Source organism: Protopterus annectens, chromosome 2.part1, assembly GCF_019279795.1.
Source record: "Protopterus annectens isolate FY-2018-M chromosome 2.part1, PAN1.0, whole genome shotgun sequence".
NCBI classification, from domain to species: Eukaryota; Metazoa; Chordata; order Ceratodontiformes; family Protopteridae; genus Protopterus; species Protopterus annectens.
In genome coordinates, this window is record NC_056729.1 from 924,805,254 (window position 1) to 924,831,627 (window position 26,374).

General features: G+C 44.3%; 1 protein-coding gene across 1 annotated transcript in view; it reads left to right on the forward strand.

Moving 5' to 3' along the window:
• TRAPPC11 (trafficking protein particle complex subunit 11) overlaps positions 1–26,374 on the forward strand; it is a 2,455,228-nt gene that overhangs the window by 2,328,234 nt on the left and 100,620 nt on the right. Inside the window, exon 29 of the mRNA XM_044062556.1 lies at positions 17,488–17,655. Coding sequence (XP_043918491.1) covers positions 17,488–17,655 — 168 coding nt within the window. The remainder of the gene's footprint in view (positions 1–17,487; positions 17,656–26,374) is intronic.

The following is a 26,374-nucleotide window of genomic DNA, read 5'->3' on the forward strand; positions in this document are numbered from 1 at the left end:
CCCCTCATGCAGGTGGTAGCAAAAAAGGCATGGACGGCTCCTGATTCAGTGGACCCCACTCCCAGGAGACCATCAAAATTTATCACGGCACCAGCAGATAAACAATTTCTGACCAAGGGAGTTTCTGTGGATGCTATGGTGGTTGCTGCTGCCACTAAGAAGGAACTAGCTGATCCTTCAGTGCCTGTCCATCCACCTAACAAGGAATCTAGGTCTATGGACAGGTACGGGAAGCGGATGTTCTCGTCAGCGACCTTTACAATGCGTTCGCTGAACTACCTATGCCATTTTACTCGTCTTCAAAGGGACTTGATCAAAGAAGCGAGTGACATGTTGAAGGATCCTACAGCTGCGGGTTTTCAGGACAAGATGAACACTCAGCTGGCTACCCTGAACTCCATAGCTAACTCCTCCATGCGCCTCCTTTCGTATGCGGCTGATGGAGCGAGCAGGGCCGCAGGGACAGGTGTGGCCTTACGCAGGCATGCCTGGATGTGGCTATGCAACTTTGCGGACCCCTTTAAAACGCCGCTCACTAATTCCCGCTTGATGGATCATCTCTTTTGGTCCTCAAGTGAAAGAAACCTTGACTAGGTGCGTGACGGATGGCGAGAACCTTTCTGCCGCCGGAGGCCGTTTTACTACTCCTTCTAGGCCTTACCCCAAAGGCCAGAAGAGTGGGAAAATGTGGTTCCGCAAACAATCTCAAGGGACTTCGCCTGACGACAGAGTCGGTTCCGCCAGAGGCAGAGGGGGAACAACAATGGTAGACGCCGCCTAGAGGCAGGGGGTCCAGAGAACCAGGGCAATCGAGAAACTTTCTCCGATAAGCCATTTCAGCATCCCTGAGGTGTTGCCCGACTGTCCACCTTCGGAGGCAGTCGGGGGAAGATTGTCACTGTACCCAGAAGCCTGGCTATCCCTAACTCAAGACAAGTGGGTACAGTCCATCATTTCCGAAGGCTATTCCATTCCCTTCGTTCGCATTCCAAACCAGTCAAAAAAATCCCTTCCAGATGTTCCACCCACTCAAAGGGATCTTGCAGCTTTAGAAATTTCAAAGCTACTTACAAAAAGAGCAATTCAGCCGGTTCCAGCAGACCAGCAAGGATCCGGAATCTACTCCAGGTTCTTTTTAGTTCCAAAGAAAACAGGGGACTGGAGACCAATTTTGGATCTCAGTATCTTGAACAAGTCTGTCAAGAAAACAAGATTTCGGATGGTCACGCTACAGTCCATCCTTCCCCTATTGGGAAGAAAAAACTGGATGTGCTCTATAGACCTTCAGGATGCGTACTATCATATAAAAATGAACAGACGCTCCAGAAGATTCCTCCGCTTCAGGCTGGGAACCAGTCATTTTCAATTCAGAGCCCTCTCCTTTGGACTCACCACTGCCCCCCGGGTGTTTACCAAATGCATGGCAGTGGTAGCTTCTCACCTGAGACGTCAAGGATTCCAGGTGTTTCCATATTTGGACGACTGGCTCCTCACAGCTCCCACCAAGCATCTTCTTCTAATGGCCAGGGACTACACCTTCGTGATTTGTCAAAACTTAGGCATTTCAATAAATTGCGAAAAGTCTGTTTTGTCGCCTTGTCGTGTTATTACCTTCATAGGCGCAATTCTAGACACAGTCAACATGTCTGCGAGGCTAACAGAGAATAACAGACATACACAAACTGGTCTCACTCCTCTTCAGCAGCAACAGAGTCAAAGCCAGGTTAGTTCTGAAAGTATTGGGGATTATGGCGGCTGCCATACCTCTGCTTCCATTAGCCAGATTCCACATGAGAATCCTTCAATGGATGCTCTTCACACAGTGGTCATACCAGCAACTTCCGATGTCCCACACCATTATGATTACGCAAACATGCAGGAATCATCTTCTGTGGTGGATGTCTTCCCCTCAGCTCTTCTTGGGAAGACCCTTTGTTCCTCCCCCTCCGGTTGCTACTCTGACAACGGACGCCTCCCTGATCGGGTGGGGGGGGCATTATCAGGGCAGAACTGTCCAGGGCACATGGCAACCAGACGAATGCCACTTGCACATAAATGTTCTAGAGATGAGAGCAGTGCTTTTAGCGTTGCAAGCCCTTCAAGACTCTCTTCCCTTGGGAACGATAGCAATCCAGACAGACAATATGTCTGTAGTGTGGTATATCAACAAACAAGGCAGAACCAGGTCCTATCCCCTATGTCGAGAAGCACTCAGACTGTGGCAATGGGCGATTTCTTCTCAGCGGTTTCTGATAGCAATGCACATCCCCGGGAAGTCCAATCAAATCGCGGACAAGTTGAGCAGAGCTATCCTCATGCCTCACGAGTGGCCTCTGAAAGATTCTATTGTGAGAAAAATTTTTCTCAAGTGGGGTCAGCCTTGCTGCGACCTTTTTGCTACTCCCCAAAACAGCAAGTGCAAAGATTATTTCACCCTATTCCTGCTACCAGGCCAGCCCAGCAGAGACGCTCTAGTCCAAGTTTGGCCCCGGGGACTTCTGTATGCATTTCCTGCCTTCCCACTAATCTCTCAAGTGATACAGAAAGCTATCGCTCAGAAGGCCTCCTTGATCCTCATTGCTCCTTACTGGCCTCGACAGGTTTGGTTCCCCTTTCTACATCAATTTCTGTTGGAGCAACCTTGGCATCTGGACCTAGTTCCAGATCTTTTGATCCATCAGTCGGGTCAGTTTCATCGCTCCCTCCCTCTCTGAACCTCACTGCTTGGTTCCTCCAATTCCAACCTTAGCCAGGCTTCCTCAAATATCTCACGCTGTTAGAGATATTTTGATAGCTTCCCATAAATCTTCCACTCGAAAGATTTATCTGAGTAAGTGGAAACGTTTACTATTGGGCTCAAGGAAGGGACATAGATCCTTTCACGGCTTCCATCCAAATAGTCCTTGATTTTCTAGCTGAACTCTTCCATGCAGGTTCATCTCCTTCTACTCTTAAAGTTCAATTGGCAGCTATTTCTAACTTTCATGTGGGCGTCTCAGAGTCTGCCATAATGTCCCACAAGCTTTGCAAAGCCTTTTTGAAGGGAGTTTTTCTACTCAGACCTCCTATAAGAAATCCTCCTCCTCCTTGGGACCTAAATTTAGTTCTCAGTTCCTTGATTCTCCCCCCTTTCGAACCTGCAGCTTCCTGTTCTTTAAAATTGCTATCATGGAAGACTCTCTTTCTGGTAGCTATTACTTCAGCTAGAAGAGTTTCAGAACTTCATGCACTCACTTCATGCACTCAGCTGTCGACCTCCTTATCTGTTGTTCCATAAGGACAGGGTATCCTTACGAACCAACCCGTCCTTTTTACCTAAAATAGCCTCGGCGTCTAACCTAAATCAAAGCATTGACCTCCCTGTGTTTTTTCCAGAATATTCTAATAGGTCTGAACAAAAATTGCATTGGCTAGATGTTCATCGTCAGTTAAGGTACTATTTGGATAGAACCAAACAATTCAGAAAATCTGACCAGCTGTTTGTCTCTTATGCAGAAGGCAGAAAGGGACTTTCTGTTTCTAAGGTATCACTATCTAGATGGCTAACATCTCTAATTTCCATTGTCTATGAAATAAGACACCAAAAGCTACCTAACAAACCTAAAGCCCATTCCACCAGAGCTTTGGCTACTTCTATAGCCTTCCAAGACAGACTGCCTATAGACACCATTTGTGCAGCAGCTACTTGGGCTACTCCTCACACTTTCTTTTCACATTATAAGTTGGATTTAGCTTCTAGGCATAGAGCTAATTTTGGTTCCACTGTGCTCAAGAGTCTGTTCCGTTAGGCCACCCGGGACAAGGTGCTAGGGACGTGGTCCCATCCAGCAAAAATGAAGGCGAGATAGACAACTTAACATATAGAAGTTATGTTCTTACCATAACGTTCCATGTTAGTTGTCTTCTTCTCGCCTTCTTCTTGCGTCCCACCCTCCTTCCCCCTGGCCTGGACAGACCTAGAGGAGTTTGATTGTGACCTCTCTTTCTACCACCTCTTTACTATAAGTATATGCTCTGCTGTGCATATTTTCCTGGATCAGGCTGTAGGTCACCCTTCTCTTCTCCCTTGTTTATAGAGGTGGACTTTGTTTCCAGTTATTCTGGTACTATTATTAGCTGGGCCTAGCTCACAAATGAGATCTGAGGTAACTCACGCCTAGCATTGTGGGATATAAGGGGAGCCTTGAGCCGGTGGAACCAACTCTCGAGCTTTTAGAGTGGCCGAGTCGGAGCCGAGGTCGGCTCCGAACCCATCCAGCAAAAAGAAGGCGAGAAGAAGACAACTAACATGGAACGTTATGGTAAGAACATAACTTCTATTTATGTCATGTACAGATTTGTACCTATTTTTCATGGGCTTTGTCCAGATTATTGATGTTTCCAGGTTGAGAGGTATCAAGATGACAGTTTGGCCATACTTTAAAAAACAGTATTACTGTATGATGTCTGTATGTTACTGCATGGTTTGCATGTGTGCCTTGTAATTTTTACTAATTGGTTTGTCTGTGTGCAATGAAAACTATAGCTTCACCAGGTCTTTCTTGTATTTTTCACTAAATGCTTTATGTTTATATGACGTTTGTATGCTTTGGTTTGGGCACTGAGATATTTTGCAATCACACTTTAGGCTTATTTTTAAGCTCAGTGTTTCTAAAAATGGCCAAACAATCCATTTATTCTTTCACTAAGAAGGTGAGTGATTTTCCTAGCAAGAGTCAGACATTTGAGATTTACAGAGGCATCACAGCTATAATTATTCTGGTTTTGCTGGATTAATGTGATTTATGTGAAGATAGGTATGTATCCCAGAGACTACCCCATCTGTGGAACAGGCTCTCCAGCCATGTGAAGCAGAGCTCCTCCCTAACCCAGTTAAGTGCATCTTGGACAACTGGATGTGAAACTGGTAATTCATCCCTGATTTAGCACCTATGTCTCTCAAGCCCATGCTTACACTTATCAAGGGTATCATAACTTGCCAGAGATTTGGGATGCATGGCTAGGCTTAAAAAGGCCCTTGTGGTCATTAGCCTAGTAAACACCTATGAACCTATAAGGCCAGCCATGACTGTGGGTAAGAATACTTATATGAATATTTTTACAAGATATTTTATATAGCATTTTTGTGGATAATGTTCTACACTTGCCAGAAGAATATAAACACAAGTTGGCATTTATTTGTTATATCTAGAATGTATGATGTAATGGGATCCTATCTCGCCTACATTCACAACATATGGGTTCGGAGCCGATCCATCGGCTCCGACTCGGCAACTAATACACTAGCACGAAGTCTCTCATTGGCTGGGCTACTCCCTATCCCAGGATGCACTACACCTGCTTCCCCAGATCTCGTTTGCCGCTTAACAAGCTGGACGTGGTCTCGACTTGGCTGGAGCTAAGTGGTTATTTTTACCTTATTGGTCCTTGACCTAGGGAATATTTGTCCATATTAACCAAACAGCTGTTTTAACAGCTATTTCTTGCTATTTCTGATTGTGTTTTTGTTGAGTGCTTGTTTCCAGAAATTTAATTTGATCAGTCGGGCAAGGCCCATTTAAGTTAGAGGGCCTTTGCCCTACCTTTGAGTGCTAATTGTTTCTTATTAACTTTTGGTTAGTTGTTTTTCGGGCAAAGCCTGTTTAATTTAGAGGGCTTTGGGCCGTTTAACTTGTTTAATTTGTTGTGAGGTAAACTTTCACCAGTACTCGCGCCAGTGTGTCTCGCGCTTTTCAGTTGGCGCTTTTTGTGTATAGTGCTATACTTGTTGTGGTAGAGTAGTATTTCCTTAGAGTTTGTACTTGTTGTGGCCTGTATCATGTCTAAGGAACAAAAGTCAGGTTTTAAAAAATGCACTCGGTGCAAATATAAAATGTCCATTACAGACAGTCATTCAGTATGTGTTTATTGTTTGGGGCCGAAACATCTGCAAGAGACTTGTAGCGTCTGTCATGCTTTCTCATCTAGAGTTCTTCAAGAACGCAAGAACAAATTAATATTGAAAGGGCTTATCAAGCCTTCTTTTGAGGAAGCCTTAGATCTTCCTGTTGCTTCCAAAAAGAAAAGATCGTCGGCTCCAACAAGTCCGTCGGAGCCGACTTCTAAAAAGGCAAAATTGACCTCTTCTTCCTCGGCTCCACTGACTTCAGGGCCGAGGGTCGAAGAGTCTGCCTCGATACCTCCTACCTCGGCTCCATTGCCTTCGGAGCCGCAAGTTGGAGTATCGAGAGGTGAATCACCTCCATCGGTTCCAATGGCTTCGGAGCCGGTGGAAGTGTGCAGCTCAGACTCTTCCCTCTCGGCTTCGAAGAAGGCTCCTTCGGTGCCGATGGTGGTCCATGCGGTGGTGGAGTCGGCGCCGATAGCATTGGAGCCGTTTGAGCCGGTCCCTTCTCTCGGAGCCGAGAGGAAAGTCTTCGATTGTCTACCTCCTCTAAATCATCGAGACTTTCAGATTCGGACCTGGATAGGGTTTTACAGAGGCTATTCCAATCTCCAGTGTTTACTAAATTGGTCTCGGCTCCAGCACAGTTAGCTTCGGGCGATCCCTCCAACACATTGATTCCTCCTCCAACCTCCTCGGAGCCGTTGGAGTCGGTGGTGGTGGAGCAAAGCGAGCCATACGGTCGGAGCAGAGACCCCTTCGAGGTCTCTCGGTTCCGACTGTGCTTCCTACCCTGTCCTCCGGTTCAGGGTTTGGTACTGCGACCTCTTCAGCCGGGCCCGAGGGGAACACTTTGGGGCTGGGTGCTTCGTGCCTAGTCTTCCTCTCGAGCATCGGCTGCTGGAATTCCCAGTGCCATCGTGGCCTCTAGACCAGTGACCTCCTTGGATTCTGGAGGTCCGCCTTTGAGGCCATGAGGAGCTGGCTGGCCATGCCTTTGCCGGTTCAGCAAGATTCTACCTCACCGTCCCTAGATTTGGAGACTGGTGCCTCTGTTGTGTTGCAGCCCCGCAGCGGGCCCCAGGGCCTGAGGATACCCCCATCGGGTTCCTTTCGGGTGGTCCGTCCAAACTGCTTCGGACGAACCCCCACGGAAGAAATTGTGTAAGAGGAAGCACGTAGACTCCCAAGATGAGTCTGTTACATCGGATACTGACCTCGATGACGCAGAAGGGTCCCCAAATCATCTTCGGATGATATCTCCTTCTCAGATATCTTGGAGATTCTGAGACAGAGAGGTGACTGGCAAGCCAAAACCCCTTCCGCTGAGCAGTCAGTCTTCCTCAAGGCCTTTGGGGCCCACCCTTCCGCCTCCTGGGTGTCTCCCCCCTTGATGAACTCCTTGATTTGGTTTCTCAAGGGTGGGAACACCCTGATTCTGTGGAACCGGTGCCTGCGAGGCCCAATAAATTTTGTCAGCCCCCAGAAGGAGTTTCTCACAAAGGGTGTGCCTGTAGATGCTTTGGTGGTGGCTTCTGCCACACAGCAGGACGTGGCAGAGGCTTCGACGTCTATTCATCCTCCTAATAAGGATTCTAGGAGCATGGATAGGTAGGGAACCCTCTCTTCAGCGGCCTTTGCCTTACGGTCGCTGAACTACTTTTGTCATTTTACGAGGCTCCAAAGGGATCTTCTCAAAGAGCTAAATGACTCTCTTGTTGGTAACCTACCTGAGGTGCTGGCCCCGACTGTTGGCGCACAGATGACTACCCTCTTTTCTATTGTTAACTCGTCCATGAGGCTCATTTTATATGCAGCCGAAGGGGCGAGTAGAGCAGCGGGAACAGGCGTTGCCCTCAGGAGACAAGCCTGGTTACGCTTGTGTTCATTCGCGGAGGCCTTCAAGTCTTCCTTCGCCGACGCCCCCTTTGATGGGTCATCTTTGTTTGGACCCAAGGTGAAGGACACACTAACTCGGTGCGAGCAGGAGGGCAAGACTTTGACTGCTGTTGGGGCCCGATTTTCCGCTCCTTCTAGGCCTTACCCCAAGGCTGGGAGAGGAGGGAAAATGTGATTTAGAAAATCTCAGAAGTCTTTCCCTCTTTGGAAGATGCCGCCCCAGAGGTGGCAGAGGCCCCCGTAACTCTGGAGACCGCGATTCCTTTTGTGGTTCTTTGTGGTTCTTCATACAACCAGCATTCCTGAGTTGTTGCCCGACTGTGCATCTCCGGAGCCAGTCGGGGGTCGCTTTGCGGCGCACCCACAAGCTTGGGAATCCATAACAAGCGATCAGTGGGTGCTGCGCATTATTACCGGAGGATATGTCATCCCTTTCAACAAACCCCCCCCCTTCTTTAAGGGAAATCCCGGACGTACCACCCAGTCAGCGGGATCAGGCAGCATTAGAGGTTTCAAAGCTGCTAGAAAAAAGAGCCATCCAGCCTGTCCCCATCGACCAGATCGGATCAGGAACTTACTCAAAATTATTTTTGGTACCAAAAAAGACAGGGGACTTCAGGCCCATTTTGGACCTCAGTTCATTGAATCGTTTCGTAAAGAAGTCCAAATTCAATGGTCACTCTTCAATCTATTCTTCCTTTGCTGGAAAAAGATGCATGGATGTGCTCCATAGATCTCCAGGACGGTTATTATCACATTCCCATAGCTCAAGAGTCCAGGAGACATTTACGCTTCCGCCTCGGAGTCAGTCATTTCCAATTCCGAGCACTGCCCTTTGGTCTCACCACAGCCCCCATGGTGTTCACCAAGTGTCTGGCAGTGGTAACTGCTCACCTGAGAAGTCTGGGATTCCAGGTGTTTCCTTATCTAGACGACTGGCTCCTTACTGCCACCTCCGAGCATCTACTGCTCCAAGCGCTCAGAGCCACGTTCACCTTGGGCCGTTTCTTGGGGATAACGTTCAATTTGCAAAAATCTGTACTACAGCCATCTCAGCGTATTACTTTCATAGGCGCAGACTTAGACACAAAAGAATGCGCCTTTTACCGGCAGCAAGAATTCAGGTCTTACAAGATCAAGTCAAATCCTGTCTCCCTACAAAGAGCCCCGCCCATCGGATCCTACAACTGTTGGGCTCGATGGCGTCGACCATACTTTTAGTTCCCTTGGCCAGACTCCACATGCGAATTTTACAATGGCTACTGTCAGTTCAATGGTCTTATCAGAAACTTTCCTTGAACCACTTAATCATAATCACGGAAAGTTGCCGTCGAGATCTGCATTGGTGGCTCCTCCAATCAAATCTCGACCAGGGGCGACCCTTTATACCTCAACGTCCCATTGCCACTGTGACTACGGATGCCTCCCAGGTAGGGTGGGGGGGTCATTACCTGGACAGGTCGGTCCAAGGCACATGGCAGATCCAGGAAACGCATTTGCATATCAATGTCCTGGAGATGAGAGCGGTACTATTGGTACTCCAAGCTCTCCATCACGCTCTCCCACAGGGCCCGATTACTATCCTATCCGACAACATGTCGGTGGTGTGGTACATAAACAAGCAAGGTGGAACCAGGTCTTACCCACTATGCAGAGAAGCCATGAGACTTTGGCACTGGGCGGTAGCTACCAACCGCTTTCTAATGGCAACGCACATACCGGGAAAGTCCAATGTGATTGCGGACAGATTAAGCAGGACCATTCTTTTACCCCACGAGTGGTCCCTCAACCAGGGTATAGCTGCGAAAATCTTCGACAGATGGGGTCTTCCTTGCTGCGACCTGTTTGCCAGCCCTCACAATGTGAAATGCAGAGAGTTCTTCACACTGTTTCCTTCTCAGGGACAGATTCCCAGGGACGCTCTGACTCACATTTGGCCCCCCGGTCTTCTCTACGCCTTCCTCCGTTCCCCTTCTACCGAGGGTGATACAGAAGGCCATTTACATGGAGAGCGAGATGATTTTGATTGCCCCGCACTGGCCTCGTCAAGTTTTGTTTCCTTTCCTACAGAGGCATGCGATAGAAGGTCCATGGTTTCTGGATCCGGTGCCAGACCTGTTGACTCATCAGTCAGGACGGCTTCATCCGTCTCTCAGGTCCCTGAAGTTGGCAGCATGGTTACTCCACTTCCATCCTTAGTCCGAGACAATGCTCTCTCGCCGGACGTGGTCCACATACTGTCTTCTTCTCATAAACCTTCCACCATCAAACTTTATTCCAGTAAATGGAAAAGGTTTGCCTTCTGGGCTCAAGAACGGGGTATAGATCCTCTCACTGCACCAGTATCGGAGGTTCTGAATTTTCTGGCCCCTTTTCAGTCGGGCTCTTCAGTTTCTACCATTAAGGTTCAGTTAGCAGCGATCTCTAATTTTCATGCTTCATTTGAACCTTCATTGATGTCTCACAAACTTTGTAAGGCTTTCCTTAAAGGGGCTTGGCTCCTTAGGCCTCCTTTATCTCATCCTGTCCCCCTTGGGATTTGAATATGGTTCTTGCTGCCCTAACTGCCCGTCCTTTGAACCAGCTGCTACTTGTGATTTAAAATTTCTGTCTTGGAAAACGGCCTTTTAGTAGCCATAACATCTGCTAGGCAGTTTCAGAACTTCAAGCTCTTTGTTCTGATCCTCCCTATTTGATTTTTCACAAGCATAGAGTTTCATTGAAATTAAACCCTGCATTTATACCAAAAGTGGCCTCCTCTTTCTGTATGCAACAAACTATAGAACTCCCTGTCTTTTTCCCAGAATTCTCTAATAACGCAGAATATATTTTGCATCAATTGACGTACATAGACAACATGCGTTTTATTTGAATAGAACCGCTCAAGCTGAAATCAAATCAATTGTTTGTTTCCTTTGCAGTGAACAAATTGGGTCAACCAGTAACAAAACCTCCATATCTAAATGGATTAAAGATTGTATCATTTTTATTTATTCACAGGCTAACAAAGACCTTCCCTTTCCAGTCAAGGCTCATTCTACCAGGGCAATGGCTACTTCGTAGCTTTTCACTCCAAGTTATCAATAGATGATATTTGTGCTGCGGCAACCTGGACTTCTCCGCACTTTCATTTCTCATTACAAATTGGATGTGGTTTCTCGAGGCAGAGCTTCCTTTGGTTCCACAGTTCTCAGGAGTGTGTTCCAATGAGCCACCGGGATGTAGGTGCTAGGGGCTGTCCCATATGTTGTGAATGTAGGCGAGATAGGATCCCATTACATCTTTTAGTTATGTACTTACCATAACTTCGGATGTATGGGATCCATCTCGCCTACATTCATAAGTACCCACCCTCCTTCCCCCTTCCATTCGGATTTAGAGGAGCTGTAGTCTCTTTTTTTTTGGAGATCTTTCTTGAAGAACTTTAGTTGGTTGTAGTGACTACTAGTTTTTCTGTGTTTGCATGGGTGTATGAAAGCGAACAAACAAGATCTGGGGAAGCAGGTGTAGTGCATCCTTGGGATAGGGAGTAGCCCAGCCAATGAGAGACTTCGTGCTAGTGTATTAGTTGCCGAGTCGGAGCCGATGGATCGGCTCCGAACCCATATGTTGTGAATGTAGGCGAGATGGATCCCATACATCCGAAGTTATGGTAAGTACATAACTAAAAGTTACTTTGATTTGCTCTACTCTTTATACTGAAATAGTTTAATGACTTCTACTAAATAGTTATGGAACTTCTGTGTGTTTTAGATTCTTTTAAATATTTCTTTAAAATTTTACAAGCTACCTTGCACATTGGTCTATGCAGTGATGAAGTGAATAGTATTCTCAAATAACAGGAAGAGGTCCCCTGGTTTGGCTGTTGGCTCAGATGACTTTTGTGTAGTGTCTGCATGTTGTTCTGTGTTTGTATTGGGTTTTCTGTGAAGACAACAGTTTCTTCTTACACCTCCAAAGACATTCGGTAAGTGGATTATTGACTCTAAACTGTCCTTAGGGTGTGCATGTTGTGTGCTTGAGAACAGAAGAATGGCTTTGCAGTCTACTTCCATTCCATACTTTCCTAGTAAACTCTGTGGATGGTGACAGCTGTTCATAGACTCACTGTAGAAGTTGGATTTAGTTTGACAGCAATTGGATGGATGGATGAACCTTGGCCATTATTACATATTAATGTTATGATTTACTATTGCTGTGTATATATTGAAGATATCCTGTTATGGCAAGTGTACTTATTCACAAAAGTACTCTATTTTTGTGTTTTCCTGTTGCATTAAGTCCATTCCTATAGGCACTTCCCCATTTTGGAAAAGTGGAGGAAAAAATACATAAATAAACAAATAATGCAGCACCTGTCCATCTTTGCACATGATAGATATTTTGTATGCAGTTGCATCCAATGAAAACACTCATGGGCAAATGTTATGATACTTTAGAAGAAATGTTTTTAAATTGTTCGAAATGTTGGCAAAAATTTTAGCACCATGTCTGAAACAGCTAACCATGATTTATATGAAAGAAACAACTAATGTTTCACAGTAGTGTCTATTTTGACTCTGCATTGAAAATAAACATTTTGTATTTATATGTAACAGTAAGTGTATTACAATAAAAAAATAGCCTTCAAAGGGGCAGACTATGACTTTATATTGCTGAAGGTGTGGTTTTTGGTTTTCTTGTGGAATGAAATGTTTCACTATGAAATGCCACATGTTTGACATATGAAATCATTGCAACCCTTAATCTATAAGCAGATGTTCAACTTTGCATAAATGAAAGACACATCATACACATTAAAATACATAGGGAGCCATTACCAAGAAGTGCCCTTAAATTAAATATAATACAAATCACAGACAGACATAGATTACCACATAAGTAAAAAAAATAATTTTATAAGCAGAGAAAAACAGTCTGAGGTTTGGTTTATGATTTAGTAAGAAAATGCTCCTGGCTCTAAATGCAGTTGACAAAAGTGCCTTATGCCTTACCGTTCAGCAGGGGAGTACTCATATCAGGCTGTAAGCCACATATCATGCAGCAGATTTCTAATAAAACCAATTGCTTCACTGTCTTGCTTTTAGTCTCCTAATTTCTGTAGTACTTTCAGTGAGTATACCTCTTCTAATATAAGTCTAATGCCATTGCAGTCACTATGTTACACAATGGAATGTATAATTATGTTGCTGCCACTGATTTCTGGTGTAATGGCCCTGTTTGAGTCTGAAAAGGTCCTCTATATCAGCCAACCTATCTAAATAACATATAGTAAGTAAGGTATTTATAGCTTAGTACTTGTTTGTGAAAGTTCTAGTCTACTTATTTGTTAATTAGTTAACAGGATAAAACAATGATCCAAATGGACCTTTTCCAGACTCGGCCTGGAAGCACTCTCTGCTTAAGTGACTTTCACATATTCGCACAATAGGCAGATAAAGGTTGAAACATTGGGCTACAGAAAACAGATTTTGCTAACAGCTCATACAGACCTCTCCAATAATTCTATATGTTCATCATATTGATCACTGCTTAGCTATATGGGTTATATCCTGCCAAAGGATATAATAGCCGTCCAGCTTCCAAAGCTTCAGGGCATCTTCCATGCTCCCAAACCATCAGCCAGCTTGAGCTGAGCTGACTAAAAAGACAGGTTTGTGTATCAAGCCCTTCAGAGCTTTCTTGCCATTGAACAGAGCCCTCCTCTGTGTGCTTTTGAGGATCAACAATCTGCTTGTGTTGTTCCTTTGCTGGGCAGGTAAGTTTCTTTTGGGAAAAAAACTTCGACATTTTTCCATATTTAGACAACTTGCTTATCTTTGCAGAGTCTTTTTCAAAGTGTCAGGAATCTGTCATTTGGGTAAGAGATCTCTTACACAAGATGGGATTCTAAGAGAGCTTTCAAAAGTCTTTTTTTAACTCCTTCACACATGATTGTGTTCCTGGGGTGTCAGCTAAGACACCTCAGTTCAAAGAACTTTTCTTCCAAAAGAAAAAAAATAGTTATATCAGCAACTATTTCATGGGTATCCTCTCAAATTTAGTTCACTGTGTGGGAATACCCCAGGATTTTGAGTTTCATGGCATGTATAAGTCTCATAGTACCCCTGGCAAGAAAGATGGAGTGGTATCAAAAGTTGCTTTGGTCCTGGCCTCAACATCCTATGTATTTTCAAATCCCAGTGCTAGGGTTTGTCAGAAGGGAAATCTTTTGGTGGAGACAACAGATATCCTTAAGTCATGATCTGTTCTCTGTCTGTGCTCCAAAGCAGTCACCACAGATGCTTTGGACTTTGCTTGGGGAGCAGTTTCAGGAGGGATAAAAGTTCAGGGGGTGTGGGACACCAAAGATATATTTCAGAACAGAGATATCAAGGAGATGCTTGCACTGATCAAAGCACTCAACTCTCTGAACCATCTTTGGTCCCTGAGACCTCTTCAAATGGTTGCAGACTAGCCATTTAGTTTCGCATGCAGTATCACTCTACAGGCATCCTACATTCAGAGTAAAGCTGTGTGTCAGACAAGCTGACCAGGACAAGGGCAAACTTTCACAAATGGAAATTATATCAGGTGGTCTCCCAAGAGTTGATCCACTAGTGAGGAGTTCCACAAGTAGACCTATTTGCCTCCTGTTTGAACTATCAGCTGGCGAGATTCTGCTCTAGGACTCTGTGCAGGGAGGCCTGCAAGACAGATGCCTTTTCCTTTCTTTGGACAGGAATATTACTGCATGCTTTTCCACACTTTCTGTGGATATACAAGGTAATTCTGAAGATTCAGAAGTAATACTCCAAAATTATTGTGATGGCTCATTCCTGGCCCAGGCAACAGTTCTACCTTCTATTGGAAATGGAATAGGGCAGTTACCACAAGCTTTCCCACAGAACGGGTCTACTCACAGAAGGTCAGTGGTGTTTGATACACCTCAACCCCAGTTATATTCAACTGACTGCCTGGATGATAGGGTTTTAATTCCCTTTAGGCACCTCTTTACTAAGGACATGCAGCAGATAGTAATGGAGGCAAGAAATCCTGCTACTAGAAAATCATATATTAGCAAATGGAAAAGGTTTTCTAGTTGGTACTACCAACACAACCAGCACTCATTCAGGTTTAGCGCTATACTGGTTTTCAATATTTGTGTGAGTTACTGTCCTTTGGCCTTTATTACTACTCCATCAAGGTTAATTTATCAGCCATTTTCACATACGTCTGCCCATGGATCCTCCTCTTTTAATGTATACTCATGTCAAGTTATTTTTGAAAGGGGTTTGCATAAGAGGCCTCCAAGAAAACTGGTGGCCCGTCCTTTGGATCTTAATTTTGTGTCGGAGAAGCTAGCACTTGCTGCATTTGACAGCTAATGCAGCTGACTTGAGGTTCTTAATATAGAAAACTGTTTTACTAATTGCTCTGACTTGTGCAAGAAGAGTATCTGTATTTCAAGCTCTTTTAGTGAGTCATCCCTATCTCATTGTTCACAAAGACAAGGTTTCTTAGAGAACTAATCCTTCTTTTATGCCTAAAGTGATGTTCAAGTTTCCTTTAAGCCAGACTATTCATCTTCTCGATTTTTTCCTGAACCTGTAAATAAGGGAGAAAAGATGCTTCTTACCTTGGTTGCCGACAGGCAACTCTGGTACTATCTTGCGAGAACTAAATCTTTTAGAACTTTGTATCAGGTGTTTATTTCTTGTGAAGGTGAGAAGGTACAAATGTATCAAAATAGACTATTTCTAAGTGGTTGTAAGTCTATTGCCTTTTGTTGTACTCACCACAGCAAAACTATTCCAGGTACGATTAAGGCCACTATTCCAGGGCCTTAGCTTCATCCATGGCTTTTTAAAAAGGGTTGGCTTCTATAAATGTTCTAGAAGGATCAGCTTGGTCCTCTGTACATATGTTTACAAGGCATTAAAAGCTTGATTCCTTCTGTAAGTCTAGATCATGCTTTGCTAATACAGTTACCTAGGGGTTCCTGGACCCTTCCCCTTCCACCTCCCAAAAATTGTATGTTAGGGTAATCTACTCCTACAGCAAAGGCTGCTGCAGCAATGATCAATATGATGAACATAGCACAATTTTGTAAGTGAACTTACCATAACATTAGATGTTCAAATGATTTCTGCTACAGTAGTCTCTTTTCCTCCACCACCTTTGTTTTTTGGTGTGTTGTTTGTGCCAGGGTGTGGATACTTTTCTTTGTTGTTATTCATAACACTGTCCTCTCAGGGTTCAGCCTCCCTCTGTCTGGTGGCATGAAAGGTCTGAAGAGCTTGGCATCCAAACCTTTATTTCTGGGTGCGTGGAAGGTGTCCTGAAGCTTTGGAAGCTGGCCAGCTTTTATATCCTTGGCAGAATATAACCCATAGAGCTGAGGTTACCGCAACAGTGATCATTCAAACATTTACTGTAATGGTAACTTTACTTAGACAACTGTACTTTCTCTGAGGTTGCTTAATAATTAGGTGTAACACCTGCCCTCCATCACCCTAATGATACTGTATTTTGAAATTTAGAAGGCTTTTATTGTCTTCTCCTCCCCAGCCCACCCAAACGCACACATTTTGCCTGGTGGGCTAGAAAAGGAATGGAGAGGCATGGTTTCAGTGCTCCTTTTGTAGATGTGGCTTCACTGACATTAAATATTTAAAGGAAAAAATGTCTCCCTGAAATGAATTTTTTTGGAAACTGAGTCCAAAAAGAGCTCCCATCCCTGGTAGTTATGAATGTTTAAAACATTTATTCCGACTGAGCATGTATCAAAAAGCTGAGCTTACACTCAGTGCCTCTTTAACTGTTTTCAGCAGGTATTTCAGGCCCATTCAGCAGCTGCTATTGCAAGCATTTATTATATTCACTTTTATTGTATGTTTGCATGCTGTTTTAGATTAATTCTTAGGGTAAGTGTACTATCAGAGTACCCCAGAGTAAATTAAAATACTTGTACCAGGTCTGCTGTTTATAACCATCATCTGCATACTAGAAAAAATGTCAACACAATTTCAAAACTACTCCCTTTGTGTTTGGTCAGATTCTTAGCATGTTTATAACATTGTTGGAGTCTTAGCATTCTCAGTAATAATCAGCAGCAGAAGGGTTGGCAAACTGTGTTTTACAGGTTCAGCAGATTGTGTAAGGTTTGTGGTGGATGCTGTGATGGCTAGTCTAGGTAAAGAAAAATGACAGTGAAAAATAGAAGCTGCGTGAATACCAGTGATATCACAGTTAACCACGGACTGCCTGCGGTTCAGAGTACCTGAAGTACTCTGAAGAAATTTGTGGATTTGAATTTGTTTTTTATTTTACTGTGTGAGCAATAAACTTTTCTGGTTGTCCAGGATATCGCCTTGTCTTACTGGTAAAAATGACAGTGAGATCTTTTCACATTTTGTTGTTCTCAAATACTTGGTGTTTGAATTTTAAATCAGATGCATTCAAAAATGTACCCTGCTCATTTTAACCTATCCTTCCTTTCTTTCTCTTTCACATAGCAGGCTGCTCATAGACAGTGAGTGTTAAACACAGTTTGAAAAGACCGAAAGTAACACTAGGCAAATGAAAATGAGGACTGAAGGACTTGTGCATATGTGTATTCTCGTATTTCTGAGTATGTGCCTCTCTGCATGGAAGGGTAGGGGAGAGTGGAACATTAAAAAAAAATCTGTACTCCGTTATCTTATCACAATGTCATATTTCAGATCAGACTACGCATTCTACCTGATACCAAGCAAGAAATGTTATATAACTTCTATCCTCTAATGGCTGGTTATCAACCTCTGCCTTCCCTCAACATCAACTTGCTGCGCTTTCCAGCCTTCAGTAATCAACTTCTACGGCAATTTCTGCCATCTCGTATTTTTGTCAAGGTAGGTTCCATCAAAAACTTAAAATATTTATCTTTAGTACTGTTCATTTTGTACCTTGCCATTTCCTTCTGAATTTAGGATAATATTATGGCAACATAGAGTTGAACTATTGACAAACTTAAATTGCTTAAGTCTCTAAAAGAAAATTTATGAAATAAATTTCTTAAGAAAGAACTGCAGTGTATAACGGTTATTTATTTAAGTACTTATTTTATTCAGTTTAGGGTAATAAGGAGACAAAGTTGAGCTTGGCAAGCAACTGGTATATGGTAAGAAGTCTTTGAAGGATTGTCATTCCTTCCCATGACAGTGAACACACAGAAAGTTCAGAACACACCTAGTTGCATTTTGAACATTGCAGGTTTATTGGCATATGTATCTTTGAGAAAAGAGGAAAAAATTCATGGACTGGAGAGTACATAGGTTCATAGGTGGTTACTAGACTATTAACCCAAAGGTCTTTATAAGCCTATCTGTGTGTACCCAATATAATACTAGAGAAACACAGTATAAAGGATCTTGCCTATACTCGAGATCTTGGTTAGCAACAACTTCCCATATCTTGGAGGGTCATAAATGAAATCAATGGCAGGAATTTATGGTTTCCCATCCAGTCATCCAGGTTACGCTTAAACAGAGTCATAGAGGGTCTTTGTTTGATGTGAACTAGTAGCCTATTCCAGAGGAGTGGCAGCCTCTGAGAGACGTATCTATCTCTCCCGCAGGTAATATTTATGTTGCAGTCTAGGTTAAGGTCCCTGGAGCGGGTGACCCTTCTCCCATTTGACTTGGAAATGTGCAGCATTTCCATTAGGTTTGGATCCGAGATTGCTCTGTCGACCAGGCACAAGTCCTCCTCCTAGTAGTCTGTTGCTACAGAGTACAGTGACCATGACTTCAGTCTGTCAGTGTATGACATGTGCTGAAGACCCCGAATTTTCTTGGTTAGAAATTTCTGGGGACTCTCAAGTTGCTGCAGGTGCCTGGTAAGGTACATACCAAAGGGAGTATTGTACTCAGTTATTGGCCTTTTGAGGGTCGAGTACAGGGGAGTTATGACCTGTTTCACTCTTGAGGCAGTGCCTTTACTAACAAAATGTCCTATGTAGAATGCCTTCCTTACCACAATAGACACATGGCGGTCAAAGTTTAGGCTACAGTCAACTTGCTTTCCCAAGTCTGTCACTACTGACTTGTTACTTAGAGTATTATTATTTATATGTTAGTCTGCAGGGATATCGTCTTTACTAAAGGGGGTGATAATGCGTTTTTTAGCACTGAGTTTGAGTCCATTGCTTTGGCACCAATCATTGGTTTGTGCAAGTCCCTCTTGATGTATATTGACATTGATTGGGGATTCAGTGATTGCACCTAGTTTGCAGTCATCAGCAAACTTAGTCAGCCGCAGTCCCTCTGCTTTGGCCTGAACTTCTGAGAAGTATATTCCAAACAAGGCCCAGCACTGACCCCTGTGGAACCCCCACTGGTGACAGGTCTGCTGGTTGAGGTAAAGTCCCCAACTTTGACTGAATTGGCCTGTCAGTGAGCCAGTTAGCACACCACTTGATGACATTAGGCTTGATAGTCAGCTGGGAGAGTTTGTCAGTGATGCTCAAATGTGGGATTATGTTGAAGGCCTTGGCTAAGTCATGGTAGGCTGTATTTACAGATTTGCCTTCATCTGTGGCTCTGTTGACATTTTTGAAGAAGTCCACCAGGTTTAACAGGCATGACCTGCCTTTGACAAAACCAAACTGTGTCAGATCAAGGCTTTGGAGATAACCTATATCCTTATTTTTAAGTTCCTTGATAATTCGTTCCATGGTCGTAGAGATAAGGCTGGTTAAGCTTATGCATCTGTAGTTCGCAGGGTCTGTTGCTGTACCCACTTTATGAAGGGAGATGATGGTTATTACTTTCCATTCAACAGGGACAAAACCAGTACTCAGGCTGTGGTTGAAGAGAGTACCTAATGGAGTTGCTAATTCATGTTTTAGACCATTTAAAATGCAACCTGGAATGCCATTTGGTTTCATAGAGGCTGTGTTTTTGGCCTTGGAGAGACAGCATTAATGGCTTTGCTGTTTGGAGAGGGAATGCTTTGTGGAATGTTTGGAGGGGACAGAGGGGTGAAATTTTCACCAAACCTGTCGGCTAATAAATTAGCTATTTTTGCAGGATCAGCATGTGTGATGCCATCCACAGCTAGTTCAGCACACATCTGGGTCCTACCTTTTAGGTTACAAATATAGCTGAAGAATGCCTTATGGTTATCCTTAGCTATGGTTCCTAAATTTTTTTCGAATAGAAGATTTTGCAAATTGTCTAATTTGTTCAAGCACAGGAAGGTGCTCTTCCAGTGCTGGGGCCTTTCTTTTTTATTCTTAGACAGCAAGTTCTTCCTCTTGTTGTTTAATTTATTAATGTTAGAGGTCCACTAGGGAGGCTTGTTTTTTTCTTGAGGATCTTGATTTGATCCTATCAGGTACAGCTGTGTCAATACATTTGTGTAAGTGTTTGTATAGGACATTTGTGTATACCTAACAGAGGTTCAGGTGTTATAGCTGCTTCAAATGTGACTGATTTGTGATCAGATTTAACCAGTGATGGTCCAATACTTGTAGTGATGCAACAGTCACCCATGTTGGTGTGGGGTTGTATAGTATTTGTTCCAGGGCATTCGTGTTAAAAAAAAGTCCAGGAAACTTTGTGCGAACATGTTGGTAGTGTACTCGTACAAGTTTCCCAGTCAGTGGAGGGATAGTTAATCGACCATGACTGAAGTGTTTGGTTGTAATTTGATTGACTCCAGTAGGTCCAAATAAGCAGTGTGGGTATCTTGGTTCATTGAAGGGGCCTATCGCTAACAATGACTTGAAGGGGAGTCTTACCCATACTTAGTTGAACTTGGAGTAATTCTATGGAGTTTTCCTGTCTAACCAGTCTAGAGGTGTATTTATCTTTGATGAAAATAGATATGCTTCCTCCTTTGGTTCTCATGCATGTGAGGACAACCCACAGAAAGGCACTTTGGCCTGGAGCTGAACAGGAGGATCAAGCACTGTAAAGCAGCAATAACTGCTGGTCCACTGAGCTACCCTGTTTTACGTTGTACTAAGTCCATATATCTCAGCAGTAAGATAAGTTTCAAGACCTTCCATAATAACCTCTACAGTGGATATTCATGCAGGTTAAGTACAAATCCTTGAAATGGCTCATAGGACCAATACATGGATAGTCTTTCTTGTGCTTTGAGGGACTCTCTGCCATGGGTGACTGGTGGGATCTCCTCTTCTGTGTGAACCCTCTTTAAATAAAAAATATTGTATTTTGGAAGTTGAGAAGCATGTGGGTATCTCACCAAAGCAAGTCATGATACTGTAAGAGAACAACCCTAGAGCTATACCCCCAATTATTTTCTGCCAAATGCATATCTGAACTTCAGTCTTAATGTTCATCTTAAGAAACTTCCTGAATGTGGTACCTGAGGAACTCAAATCTTGTAAATGTTTATGTGACACCCCAAACATGCCTTCGTGAGTGTCTGGTGATGAATGAGGAAGAAACGTGGGTTGTTGCTCTGTGCTTATAGTCATTGCAGACACCATATATGCAGTTGGAATCACCTATATTGCTTCAACTTTGGCTTCCAGAAAAGGAGATTCTTTCTGATGGTCTTCAACTGAGTGGAGTAAGGTCCTGAAAAGGCAAAAAGATGTTAACTTCTGATGTCCTTCAAGAATGCAACTGCAGTCATATCATGTGGGTTGTCCTGCCTCAGGCAGCCCTCGGTCGGCCGGATTCCCAAGTCTGGGTCCGACGTCGGCTGATGTCGCATTTCTCTCCGACGTCAGAGCGGCTGGAGTATATAAGCATCAGCCGTCATTTTCTTCAGTCTTTCTTGCCGCGCGGTGCCCGAAGCAGAAGCAGTTCGCAAGTGCCGGTCGGTCAGCTCCTGTATTCTAAGATACCGAAGTCATCAAAAAAGCTAAGTACCCCGTTGGGGACCTTTTCTTGCCTCAGCCGATGTCAGAAATTACTGAAAAAGTTAACAATTGTCTTTTTTGTGGTAAACAAATACCTCATAAGGATTTCCACTCTTACTGCCTCCCTTGCCTGGGCCCAGACCACGACGTCTCGGCCTGTGTAGCCTGTGCTCGCTTCAACAAGTGCACTCTCAGGCACCGGGCGGAGTTCGCTGAAGATTTTTTCAGCGATAAATTTGCTTACACCATGCCGTCGGATCTTCCGACATCGCAAACTCCCAAAAAGCGAAAAGACCGGGACCGACATCCTCAGCCAGCGTCTACCACCGACTCCACGCCAAAACCTAGCGCGAGTGCTCCGGTTCCCTCTGAGACGGTCTCTCCACCGCTCCGAACCGAAGACACCGCATTACCGACGACTCCGATTCCAGACATTACTCCGACGCCAGTTATAGACTTTCCTCCGGATACCGAAACCGAGGAAATGCCCGAGACCATTGCTGTAGACAAGGTCACTCCTGCACGTGGAGCTGCCAGGCCTCCTATGGCCATGTCTATTAAGGCCTACACTAGGGCTAAGGCAGCCAGCAAAACTAAGCATATTACTTCCAAATCCTTACCTCAGCCGACTCCGGAGACACAAATTATGTCCATGGCTGCTGATTTAATTTCCATGATTAGAGGTTCACAGGCCTATCCTGAGAGAGCATCCCAGCCTCCTCCTGATAAAGGCCCCGAGTTGAACCCTCTGACCCTTCTCCTTCAGATGAAGACTCTGAGGGCTCTGTCCACTCTGATAGCCAGGAAGAGCTCTTCCAGACCTATAAGGACTCGGATGCAGAAGATTCCATACCTTCGGCCTCCCCTCCTGAGGATATTTCTTTTGGGGAAGTTCTGCACACCATGAGGGAACATTTCAAGTGGCAGGGTCAGGAATATTCTGATTCTAGGAAACGCCTTAGGACTTTCCTTAAGAAGCCTCAGCACAGGCCCTTAGCTATTCCACCTGTACTTGATGTTCTGGATGATTTGTATTCTGATTCTAGTGCTACCCCTGATTCTCTTCCTCCTGCTCCAGCCAAGCCAGACAGGTATTACAGGGTCCCAGAAACTCATTCCCATTTATTCAGGGCCCATACTGCTGATTTGGAAACTATTTCACAGGGGCCTAAAGGAGTTTCAGCCTCCACCTCAAAAATCCTTTGCCCTCCAACAGGGAAGCAAGGTCATTAGAGATGGGGTAAAAGGTTTACACATCCACTACCTTATCTATAAGAGCTTTAAATTGCCTTTTCATATGTTCCAATATCAGGATTATCTCTTAGAAGATTTACAAAAACATTAGCTTCTCCTGATCCTTTAGACAGGAAGACTTTGCAGGAAGCTGTACATAACACTCAGCAAGTAAGCAATCACTTCCTGCAGTGTGGATATGATGCACTGGAAGCTTCATGTAGGGCAGCTATGACAGGGGCAGTGATGCGTAGACATGCTTGGTTAAAAGATCAACCTCTACCAGATCATGTAAAGCAAAACTTCTGGATGCACCTTTGGAAAAGAACAAGCTTTTTGGTGCAAATGCTAAGGATGTGTTAAAGACCATCGAAGAAAAAGCAAAATCAGTTCAAACTGTGAAGGATTTCCTCCAGGTTCAACCCCCCAGATTCAGTAGGAATTGGCCTTCAAAAAACTGGTCCTTTCCTAATCCAGAAAAGTTTCAAAGGGGTAAGAACAGACGTGGCTGAGGAAGAGGCCAATACAGAGGCCCTTACAGGGGCGACAATGGCAGCCAGGAAACCAAAGAAGTGGCGAGGGTTTCACCTGCCCAACAACCACAAACTCAATGACTTTCCTCTACTACCGCCTACCAGGGAACAACTAGAAGCTCCCTTGGGCGGAAATTATCTCTGTTTGCAAAAAACTGGCACAGACTGACAAAGGACAAATGGATTTTGGACATTATAGACCGAGGGTACAGGTTTCATTTTCATACCTTACCAAGAAAACAAGGCATGCCAAATCTACCACAACATCAAAGGGCAGAGGCTATCAAGCAAATCACTCTGCTGACTCGAATGAAAGCAATAGAAAGAGTTCCACAACAAGAACAAGAACAGGGGTTTTACTCAAGACTGTTCCTTGTTCCAAGAAAAGAATCTCAATGGAGACCAATACTGGACCTGTCCACATTAAACACCTTTCTCATAGTACCAAAGTTCAAAATGCTGACTCTACAGCAACTCCTTCCCATGCTGGGCAAGGAGTCGTGGCTGATTACTCTGGACCTCACGGAGGCATACCTGCATGTCCCTATCAGATACAGCTGCAGAAGATACCTCAGATTTCTTGCAGGGCCAGAGCATTATCAATTCTCAGCATTGCCATTTGGCTTATCTACTGCGCCCAGAGTGTTTACAAAATGCCTGGCTTCAGTAATTGCTCATTGCAGGCTCCAGGGTATACAAATTTACCCGTACCTGGACGACTGCCTCATACAAGCGGACGACAAATTGATGTTGACAAAACCTGGATTATGTCATACGATTACTTCAAGCTCTGGGATACACAGTCAACTTCCAAAAGTCAAGACTGCAGCCATCCCAGCAAATAATCTTCTTAGGAGCCAAACTAGACACAGCCTCTCAGATGGCTTACCTGACAGAAGACAAGCAAGAGAAGTTAACTCAATACTTCAAAGGTTTAGCAAAACTCACCCAGATGACTGCAAGGAGATTCCTACAGGCCCTGGGTTACATGGCATCCTCCATTCTACTGGTTCCATTAGCAAAACTACACATGAGAAAGCTTCAATGGTACCTAAAAAGCATTTGGTCTCAACACAGCAACAAGGAGACAATCATACCACTCATTCCATGCCTACAAAAGGAATTCCTATGGTGGGCCTCGGTGAGCCAGGAAAACACAGGTATGTCATTCAAAAAACCACAGATAACACAGACCATGACTACAGACGCCTCAGACCTCGGATGGGGGGCGCACATGGAAGGCAGGTGTATACAAGGACAATGGTCTCCAAAGGAAACACATCTGCATATAAACCAAAAGGAAATGCTGGCAGTAATGCATGCTATCGAGGCTTTTCAAAACCAACTCCAGCAAGGCCACTTAATGATACGGACAGACAACACCACTGTGATGTGGTACATAAACAAGCAGGGGGGCACCCACTCTTACCCCCTTTGCAGACTGACAATGCAGCTTTGGGAGAAATCACTGAGTCTAAACATCCAGTTACAATCCCAGTTTGTTCCAGGAAAAGACAATGTGTTGGCGGACAGCCTAAGCAGGAATTTTACAGATCCACACGAGTGGAGGTTACATCCGAAGGCTTTCAGACAACTCACTTCGACATGGGGCAAGCCAGAAGTGGACCTATTTGCCTCTCACCTCAATCATCTTCTACCAAAATTTTGCACAAGGACATACCGTCCAAAGGCTTGGAAAATAGATGCCCTTTCATTCAACTGGAACTCCCTAGCAATCTATGCATTCCCACCTCTGCCACTGATGACCTCAGTATTACTAAAGATCAAAGCAGAGAAGCCCAAGGGAATCATAATAGCTCCGGATTGGCCAAGACAACACTGGTACCCACTACTACGGAGCATATGTCACACCAGGAGGTGGGCCCTCCCTCAGTGGCCTCTACTTTTGACTCAACACAATTTCGAAACACTGCATCCAAACCTTCAGACACTGCAGCTAACAGCCTGGGAGATCCCATAAATAACTTCAGCTTATCTCTCTCCAAGGAAGTTCAGCGGATACTAACAGAGGCTCGAAGACCATCCACCAGAAAGGTTTACTTAGCAAAGTGGAAAAGATTCAGCAATTGGAATACCAGCAAAGGACATGATGCATCATTACTGAACATCCCACATATCTTGGAATATTTGGCAGATATGTTACGGAGCGGCCTCTCATATTCTTCAATAAAGATACATGCTTCTGCTATTTCAGCTAGATACAACACTGATCCTCCTTTTTTCTCTCACCCCTTACTAAGACAATTCCTCAGGGGAATCAAGAACATTAAGCCACCAAGAAAGGCCCCAGTGCCAGCCTGGGACCTCAATTTTGTCTTAGAAAAACTGACTCTACCTCCTTTTGAGCCAGCAGCTTCAGTTGACTTGCAATTTCTCTCATGGAAAACAGCTTTCCTGTTGGCAATTACCTCAGCAAGAAGGGTTTTGGAGCTACAGGCCCTAATGGCAATACCACCCTTTATTATTTTCCACAGAGACAGGGTTTCATTAAGGACCAACCCTACTTTTATGCCAAAGGTGGTATCTAGGGTTTCTCTAAATCAAGCCATTCATCTGCCTGCTTTCTTCCCCAATCCTGAGAATAAGGGGGAAAGACTTTTGCATACGTTGGACATTCATAGACAACTTTGATACTACCTGGACAGAACTAAGGCCAGTAGGAAGTCTGAACAGCTTTTTGTAGCTTACGCCCCTGCAGTCCAAGGAAAAGCAATTTCAAAACAGACTATTTCTAAATGGATTGGACATTGCATCAGATTCTGTTATTCCTTTCATGGAAAGACTGTTCCAGCCAATGTCAGACCACATTCCACCAGAGCTACAGCCACCTCTACAGCATTTTTAAGAGGGGTGCCTACAAAGGACATTCTAGAAGCTGCTACATGGAGCTCCGTGCATACATTCTCCAAACACTACAATCTCCCTCTATACTCCAGATCCAGAGCA